This window comes from Cynoglossus semilaevis, chromosome 7 (genome assembly GCF_000523025.1).
Source record: "Cynoglossus semilaevis isolate Cse_v1.0 chromosome 7, Cse_v1.0, whole genome shotgun sequence".
Taxonomy (NCBI): Eukaryota; Metazoa; Chordata; class Actinopteri; order Pleuronectiformes; family Cynoglossidae; genus Cynoglossus; species Cynoglossus semilaevis.
The window spans coordinates 12161590-12171676 of NC_024313.1; the positions used below are offsets into that span (position 1 = coordinate 12161590).

At 43.0% G+C, this 10087-nt stretch overlaps 1 protein-coding gene across 1 annotated transcript in view; it reads right to left on the reverse strand.

The window, feature by feature from the left end:
• Window positions 1-6430, reverse strand: part of dlgap2b (discs, large (Drosophila) homolog-associated protein 2b) — a 32716-nt gene extending 26286 nt beyond the window's left edge. The window contains exon 1 of the mRNA XM_025057061.1: window positions 6340-6430. Within this exon, the coding sequence (XP_024912829.1) occupies window positions 6340-6430 (91 nt within the window). The remainder of the gene's footprint in view (window positions 1-6339) is intronic.
• Window positions 6431-10087: the final 3657 nt, after the last annotated feature.

Consider the following 10087-nt stretch of genomic DNA (forward strand, 5'->3'; position numbering starts at 1 on the left):
GTAATCTGAGGCTCACTTACAACTTTGCACTTAGCCCAAAGAGGAGGGAAAAAGAGGAGGGAGAAGTACCTGGAAGTTTAGAGGAAACTGAAAAGAGTTTTTTTTTTTTATCATAAAATCTGTGCCTTTAAATGTGTCGTCATGACACATGTGGTTTGGCTCCAGCTCAACAGGCCGACGACTGCCGTAGATAAAAACAAGTGTTGTTATTGAGGAGTTTTCATCCTCCCCCCACTGAGGAGGGGAATATAGCCAAGTGTGGACACTGGGATTACACACACACAGACCACCACCATCCAGAGCAGAGATAAGATTCAGCTGTTTTGTTTCCAGGTGTTTCTGCTCCGTTGAACTGAACTGTGGAGAAATGCAGCCACTGGAATAACCTCCGTACTGTAAGACTGACAAAAACTTTTTCATCCTTACTTTTTAAATAGCACTGTTTGTGTTCTTTGGACTCAGATTAAAGTAAATGAAAAACAAAAAATATATATATATATCTTCTTTCTCACAGAGTAGCTTTAAAAACAAAAACAAGGCCACTAATTCCCCTGTTGACTGTGGCTACATTAAAGCAAATCCCTGTGTTTTGTGATGAGGAATATCTTCACACGTGACATTTTGTTATCTGTCACATAAGAGTCACATTTTGACTTTTTAAAACTCCTCCCCGTCTGTCCTGTAACTCCTTCAACCACGCTGGTTTGTTTGCAGTGAAGGAACATTTTGGAACATTTGGAAACAGTCACAGCTCATCCTTTACAGGACACTGTCACAAATGTCAAACATCACCGCTGCCACATGGAGAACTGCTCCATTTGAATCGTCTGCTTGAACTAAGAGGCCCCGGCCTATCACACTGTCCCTCTCAACATCACAGCCAATCCCCTCCGTCGGCTGATCCTTCTGCACTCACGCTGCTAAATGATCCAAAATCCTCTTCAAGTGCATTTTTAGCAACAACACAGCACAGTGAGAGTCAGCGCAGCGGCCAAACCTACAGTAGACGCGTCACGATCAGGTGATCGGCTCTGGTGTCGTGGTGTCTCTGCAGCTGGCAGTAAGAGTCGGTGTCATGTTGTGGTGTCTCTGCAGCGCAAATGGACAGCTGGCAGTAAGAGTCGGTGTCATGTAGACAGACCAAGCCATGTCGGCCTCTCCCCAAGGTCACAGCCAGTCTCTCTCTCTCTCTCTCTCTCTCTCTCTCTCTCTCTCTCTCTCTCTCTCTCTGGCACCAGGGCAGCAGATGGTGGTGAAACGACAGTCCATCGTTACTCATCCAGGAGGTGGAGGAGATGTCTGTGCATTCTCACTTGATGTTTGTTGCTTACATTTCTCTAATGCAAACATTTGGATGATGATGATTTTTTTTTTTGGTCGCATGAGGATCTTACAGTCATGGCCACAGCTGTGCTTTTCAAGTAAAGATGCCAAAGTTGCAGCCACAGCCTCAAATGAAACTGTTGGACATGCAGTAGTTCATTTGCTTTTCAAGTAAAGATGCCAAAGTTGTACTCTGAACCTGTGACTTCTAAACATCTACAGTTATTCTGCTCCGTGCTACGGTTTCTATCTAGAGAAGTGCTTCTCAAATAGTGGAGCGGTCCACCTCGGGGGGGTGGAGAGCGTGAGAAGCTTCCACGGCACCTCAGTGTTACCACTGCTGTGATGCTTGAACGATAACAAGCCTCCAGTCACTAGGTGGCAGCAACTCATACAGTGGTTGATGCAGATAAAAACATACATGTTCTAGAGGACGGAGTTGTGCCTCTACTGTACAGTCAGTGTTAGCATTTCAGGTGGAGGTGTCAGGAGCAGGGAGAATACGGCGGAGGAGGCGTCTGAAGTTTTAGTGCTTCAGTTGCTAGGAGATTGTGTTTTTTTTCAAAGCCTCAATGTCATGTACAAAGATGAAGCACAACACATTTAGGCAACAACACCCCGGGGGGCATTCAGGAGGATGATATGATAACAGAACTTACAGTTATTAACAGACTTATAGGAAACAGACTTCTCTTTCGTGGACTTAATTGGGAGACAGTGTAACCCAAAGTACAAGAGGAGCCGCAAACATTAAATTGTTATTCTTTTTGATAAAAACGGTGAACCAGATTCACCAGGATCCCAAACATCCTCTACAGTTGCCATTTTAGCTGCTGCAGACGCAGCCTTTATTGTTCCCGCGAGGAATTCATCTCTGTGGTAAATGGCTCAGGTTCAGTCAGATATGCTACAGACGGCTACGTGAAGTAAACCAGACAACAATACTACAGAGGAAACCAAATGAGTTCCTTCAGCGATGTCTGCCGTAATGAGGCTCCTACCGACGTGAGCGTTTCTGTCGTTCAGAATTCTGTGTCTGCATCTACAGTGGAGACACTTTAGGAAGTGAATGATGTGCAGTACTTCTCATTCAAAGTCTGTCCTTCTTTCTGTTTTGTACCAGTTTTTAAATGGCTATTAGAGTCTTGTGCATCCGGTCCTGCAGACCTGCAGTTCTTGATGACAAGAGAACGGCCCCAGTGTTTTCCCCTCTGTCTCTACTGTATCTAGGCAACAGCCAACCAGCACATTACGTCATCTGAGAGCGCAGGCCACCTCTACACTCTCTTTAAATAAACAGTTAGCGCAGCTTAGTGAGAAGATGTGGAGTGAGGAGTGTGTGTGTGTGTGTGTGGCAGATTGTCTTGAACGCAGAGCAAGTTTTTTAGGACCACAGTTTAACTTCTGACAAAGCAGTTTTCATTGATTAAAGCTTGCGCGATCACACTGGGCCAACCACGCGCCCCCGGTGGCCAAAGTACATACTGTGTACTTCAGGACAGAGGGAGAGGATTCCGTCACTTCCTTTGTCCCTCAGAGTAATTAGCTGTTTCAAACGCTCTGATCCTGTGGTCTGAACCTGGTCGTCCTGATTTATCCTGATGTTTTTTAAGCTGCGCTTTATTTTTTTATTTTATTTTTAGTGGTTTAGTTTGGGTAGTTTTTTTTTTTTTACTTTTATTATTATTATTTAATTTTTTTTTGATCAACTGTTAGCTGAATAGGTTGAAAAGTTGAGCAGTTACAGCCTGTTGCTTTAACCACTCATCCAGTCTGGTGGCGCTGTTGTTAAACAGAGAGCTGAACTTGTGAACACACTGGTTCTGCTGCTAACAGTAATGACAATGATTAGACGTAACAACATGCTTCTAGCTCCAGCTGCTCCAAGTCCATCACTGACGCCTCCTTTGGTGAAACGTCATATTTACTCTGGATAAAAAGACATTATTCCATTTGGGAGCTGGCTCGGCTCGTACCTGAGGTACGGCTGCTGCTCCGAGGGTGCTTTCTCGGGGCTATTTTCAGCTATACCTGAGGTACGGGGGTGCTTTCTCGGGGCTATTTTCAGCTTTAAGTCTGACCTCCTTTATTTTCTGTCATTTGCTTTGATTGCGACACATTTGGTGTTCTGCTGGGCTGTTCCCAGCAGCTCTGTTTTTTCCTACACAGTAGCGTGGCTCTCGCTCTGGAGTGTGATTTGTCAAAGCGGTCTGACACTCAACAGAAGCTGTTTCTTCTTAAGACACCAATAGAACGCTGCAGTGACAGAATATTTTAATAAAGATGCTGCCGAGGGAGACTGTGCAAACCCAAACTGGGGGTTTTTTCACGTGGCAATATTTCTTATTAAGTCTGTGTGCAGTCACTATAGCACACAGTAGCAGGCACACATTTTGACGTACTTTGAAAGAGCTTCGGGTGGAGGCGTTGCTGCTGTGAGGTGGTTTGGGGACAACATGAGTGGATAACGAGAAAAACTCAACATATCAGAGCTCCAGATTATTTTTAACCTGAATTAAACACATCAAATCTAGCATTGTTTTTTTTCCTTCTAGAAGGAGGCCATGCTGTTGTCACCAGACTGTCATGCCAGCACAACTGAACAGTAGCTCATGTAACAGATACAGATAAGACTTTATTAAGAATCATCCGACTGGGCATTTTCATTTCCCGCTTTTGAGATAAAAAAAAAACAAAACACAAGAGAAACTGAGCTCGGAACAATCTGACACCTCGACTCAGACTTTGGTCCTGAAGAGAAGCCCAAGGATGATCAGGTGAAAATGTACGTGTTTAGGAAGTAACTCCATATAAATGCAAATCTGCAGGCAAATAGACTGGAGTGTAACTGAATTTAAAATATCAGCAAACATTTGTCCTTGTCCTTGTCATTATCTCCAGGTTTTCTTTTAATCTGTAGATAATATTCTGACTTAAAGGTGGAAGAATCTGACATTCAGTGGGTCAAAAGTAGCCTAACTTCATCATTATTATAGAAGAGCAGCTTTTATTTTGAAAATGGTTTCCTGTTTCAGTAAATAAGTCACCTGGACCACAGTTAACACCAGGATGGTGTTCATTTACTGTAAAGAGTCTGTGGTCGAAGCCTGAGGTCAGTGACTCTGAAGAAAACACTGACATATTGTCTGTTCTGTCATGAGGTCAGTGACTCTGAAGAAAACAGAAAAAAACACTGACATATTGTCTGTTCTGTCGACGACAACGACAGGTTTGATACTTTTCATTTTACTTCACGTCTTGTAGCGTCTGCTGTTTGTAACAGGCACAGACTTAGTGTTTTTTAGAAACACACTCTCTTTGGCCACAATTATCTTCTATTACTGGAACGTTTTTTAAATTCCTCTTTCCTAGGTCTAAAGACAAATATCGAGGGTCATTTTTTTAATAGCACAGAGTCAGAGAGTTTCATCAACAGTTTCTGTTATAATGATGTGGAATATTTTGCTGGATGAAATGAAATGAATGCTGCATTGAAAGCTAATAAAGATTCATTTGCAGCTGAAGCCTAAACACTGAGCTGAATCTTAACCTTTCATGTCGATGCCAAGACGGGCTGTTAGCGTAGCACTTCCTATTGTTAGTTTGAAATTAGTCTGTCACCACCAGCAGGTTACCAGACAGTGCTGTCAGTGTGTGTTACCTCTGTGTGATATGACACATTAGCACAGAGGCCACAGTCTAGAAGCCTCCGCTGCTTCTGTGGTGACAAACAGGATCGTTTTTGACTTCGTAACTTTTACATTTCGACTTAGAAAACGGTTTAAATCAGACTGTTACAGGATTCATTATTTTTGATAACTCCATTTCAGTTATGCTGATGAGCCAGGGTTTTCTCTTCAGGGCAGGAAGTTGGTGCAGGATGCCAGCAGCGATGTGAAGAGTGAAGTAAAAAAAAAAAAAAAACTCCAATATCAAATGACTCCAAATCCAAATCCCAGGGTCAATTTAAAGCTTCAAAATCCAAATCCCAGGGTCAATTTAAAGTTCAATTGTTAAAAGTTGTTTTTAACAGAAGTCACACACTGTTGACAGTAAGAGGACACTGAGTTCTTCTACAGCAGCGGGACTTTAAATTGTCTATAGAAACATTTGTTGACACGCACCAGCTGGCTGACGGTGTGGCCGGGGCCACGGTGCAGTCCATTCACACACAGGCGGCACCGTGGCTCTGGAACAGGCTCAAGTCCTCGTCTTAATGTTAACTTATCTCTCAGCTGGACTTGCACTGAGCCTAAAAGCGTTCCCCAGAGTGTGACGGGTGAGAGTACGACGTCTCCTACCGTCCTGCTCCTCTGAACAGACAGTGTGTCCGCAGCATGAACCATGATCAGTATGGAGATGTAAACAAAATGGAGTTAAACTCAAAACGTATGCTGAAATAATCGTCACACCTGGTGGTGGAGCTGTTGTCAGTTTAGTTTTTGTTTTATTCTGTACACGGTCAGAAGAATAACTGATTATTAATATTATCTTTGATAGCGTGTTTTCGGATCATGACTCCTCTGTCCGGACGACAACGCTACAGGTTTGACTTCCTTTCATTTCCAGCTGCCGTTGGCAACTGTTAACGAAGAAGCTCTACTGTTCTCCCTCTGCTCGTCACTGAACAACAGATGACACAGATTAGGATCAAAACAGAGGTGTGGAAAAAAAAAAAACTAAAACAGTTTCATTACCACAGACGTGGGGGCTGAACCTGATACTAATGTGTCTAGAAGTAGTCAGAGTGAGAGATACTGAAAAAATGATCACAACATTTCCCCAAATCTGACAAACTCCTGGCTGTGTCGAAGGTGAACTCCGTCTCCGACAGTGTCGGTGTGAAAACCCTCTGCTGCTCAAGGGAATGCCCTGCTGTCTTTACAGGAGACACTGTTGCCTTCAGCTCTGCTCCTCATTGTTCTGCCAGGACAGAAAGGTCCTTTTTGTTCTGTGGCTATTTTGGACTCGCTGCGTCTCCCCCCTGGTGGCCCTTTTGTCCGCCCCAGGAATCACCTGTCACCTCTGTCACCTCGTAAGCAAGAACCGGCAGCGTCTGTTTCAGGCTCTGCAGCCCCTCTCGGGGGTCCGTACGGTGCACGGCCATCAGGACCGCCTCTGTGTGCGGCTAACAGAAAGCAGCTCATTATTTTCACCCATTGTTTTGCCGTTTACAGTCATTTGCTTTGCACTTGCGTTAAAGGATCTATTTTCAGCGTCCGTTTCATTCGCCGTTTCTTGTCCTCCTTTGCCCTCTCTCCTCAGCTCGGTCCTCCCCCCCGCCACCCCCCCTCTCTCTCTCTCTCTGCTCTTGCTGCTTACACTCAATTTGACTCATGAGCACGGAGGGAGCGCACACACACACACACACACGTTCTGTCAGTGACCACTCAGTAGATCACGCACAGCTGATAATTCAGGAGTCATGGCTGATGCACGCCTACACACACACACACACACACACACACACACACACACACACACAGAGTACAGTCACAATAGTGGTCGAGCGTGTACACACTCACCATCACCGTCTAATTATATCACTATAGCATAAGCATATCTGTCAGTGGCGTTATCACATCATCCCACACACACACACACACACACACACACACACACCCTGGCCCAGATCTCCCTCTCATGAAGCTACACTGTTTAGAGGAATGTACAGCAGGATGGGGGTGAGGATGGGGGTGAGGATGGGGGTGAGGACGGGGGTGAGGATGGGGGGGGGGGTGCAGTGAGGGGTGTAGAACTACAGCTCCTGAGTATCTCCATGGAAACAGGCTGAAGAGCAGCACATCCCGCAAAGCGTACTGTCAGAGACCAGCGATGAATCCAGTCCTGCTGAGGGAGACCGCAGCACTACAGGCAAACACACACACACACACACACACACACATATACACACACACACCTGGAGAGAGGGCTTTCCTCATGCACCGACCGAAGAGTGGAAGCAGGATTTCTCAGTGAGCTCTGATCGATGTAGATAATTGTGTTAATGAATGTGTGTTTTCTGCCACAAACGTGTGAGAAAAACAACAAATAAACTCTGAACCAATCACAAAAAAAAAAAATCAAATATACGTAACTCCAATAATCATGGACCAAACTGCTCCTTTAGAAACTGAGGAAGAAGGATGTGGTGGGTAGAGGTCAAAGGTCACTAGAATATGAATATATGCAGCATGATGTTTTGGTCATGGATTAATAAAACAACGTCACCTCTGCTGTGACGTCATCGTCATCGTGATTTTTGCAATTGAACTTTTTTTTAAAAATAATAATAAATAATAATAAAATTCAAGTCTCAGTTACTGATGTTTACATCTGGCCTAAAGTGTGAACCGTGAAATAATAATAAACTATATCAACCTCTCACTCCACTCTACGTCACAACATTCACACACCCACAGAGCAGGTATTATTAGCCAAGGTGGTCGTGTATTTAAAAACTCTGGGAGGAATTTAAACTGGGAAAAAGATTCCGGTGAATTTAATTATCTGTTAAAATGAAGTGGTTTTTATTTTGTCTCCTGATTCAATATCAAGTGGGTGAGAGAGCAGGCGGAATTTCACAAGTGATTTTCCATCTTAAGTTAAAAAGAGAAAAAAAAAACTGAAATGGGAAATCAGGGCTAAGATAATTGATGATGTAATTAGGTTAATGGATTAACAAATGGTTAGATTACAGTAAAAACTCAGGTAAGGATTAACAAAAGAGTTTAGAATTGAGAATGTGTTAGAAAGAAGCAAAGCATAAAGAATGATAAAACAGAAATTGAGAAATGCATTCAAGCAGAAAGGTTTGATGTTTGTTTAAAAGATTAAAAGTAAAACAGGAGAGCTCTGTTTGAGTACTGTAAATACTCAGATTTAGTATTACTCTGTTGTGTACGCACTGCACACACATACTGTTTATTAAAATAAATAAACATTACTGTGATGATACGGAGGTAAATCTGTGTTTTTCTTCACAGGATTTTTATTTAAATAAATACATGGGTTTAATGCTAACAACGAATCAAAACTGTAAGATTTAAACTACATTATTACTAACACACACATATATATACATATACTGTATATATATATATATATTTATTGTATACAGCCTATCTCCATCTTTGCATGAGCATTTGTATTACTTACTTGCATCATACATCCTGAGTTATTCAACTTTCCTCTGTGTAAAACTTAGCTTTAGACAACTTGGAAAAACACAAGTTGATCGGCATGTTTTCTCCCATTTTTATTTATATATATTTTTTTTTTTTTATATCCCTGTTTCACTTCTTCTGCAGAGCAGACACACACACACACACACACACACACTCATTGACAAGGCAACAAACGAAAACGGACTTCACTGACTTCACCCTTTATTGGACTGCTGTGAACTTCACTTCTTGTCTGCGTGATAATCACTCTGTGATGTGAAAGTTCCTCAGTCCGTCACAGGTGTCAGTGAAAGTTCCTCAGTCCGTCACAGGGTCACGGGCAACAAGATACAGACGCACCATGTAAGGCAAGAGCACAAACCGACCTTCCACTGAGTGGCTTCTACCTGAGTCGGTCAGATGTAGACCAGGACTGACGCTGTCTGGGAGTCTACTGTTTCTTTACGTTCAGAAACTGACAACAGCATCAAGTGGCTCTGACACAGAGCCACTTGATGCTGTTGTCCTTGGGCCTCGTCACTTTCCCTCCGTCCTCTGGGACAGCGATGTGCCATTGACAGCGAGATGTACTTAGGCTTTAATCCTGAAGCCAAACAAAGTCTGTGAGTAAACCTAAGAGGGTAAACAAATTACTCATACGAAAAACCTTCGCCAAGTGACAGATTTGCCCAGTCCTTAAATAGGACAGGCAGGAGAGAAAACGAGGATATCGTTTCAAACACTGTGAAACTGAACGGCCATCAAAGCCAGTCTCCTGTGTCACGAGCCAAACCCAGTCTTTGACCCACTGGAGGCACAGCCTGGTGATCACTTTGTGTGCTGGTCTAACCATCTGTTTAGCCGTCCAACTGTTCGGTCCAGATTTCAGCAGCTACTGGCCAGATTTCCACATTTGTTTAGGATATTAATGGTGCTCAGAGAAAGAAAACAACTTTGTTTACCGCATTACAAATTCACCAACATTTTACTGTTCCTACACGGGTTTTTATTTCCTCAGCCTGGTGGCTGTGGTTTCACTGTCTCTGATCCAAATCATTTTGTACTTTTCTACTGTCGTATTAAATATATGACGTTGTTCCCAAACCTGTTGATCCCTGTGATGATCAACACAGTCGGACAGAAAGTAAACTGTTTTTTACAGGCTGGCATTTCTTCTGAATATACTTTAGGCCATTTATGTTAAGAAATACCTTCCTGTCATCAACAGATCTTTGATCTTTTTTTTAAATTAACTGCAGTCGGAAAGAGCCCAGTCCAAGGGTCCCACGTCTGAACTGTGAACTGACGTTTTTGTATTTGACTAAAACCAACTGCATTTAACACTTCACTATAAGATGGTTAAAAATAAATTCATGAATTACAACAGGTAAAAAAAGAAAACCTGCTGAAGATACGGTCAGAGATCTTGTATCTGACCAGGGGCGAAAAAAACAGGAGGAAAAGTGAACATTTCACTTTGTCAAAAATCCTGTTATTTTGTATCAAAATCCACGATTCATCCAGAGAGTTTAATCTGTATAAATAGCAAGGTGTAGCCAGGCAACACATAAAGACTCCAGGGGGGGTTGGTGGAGGGT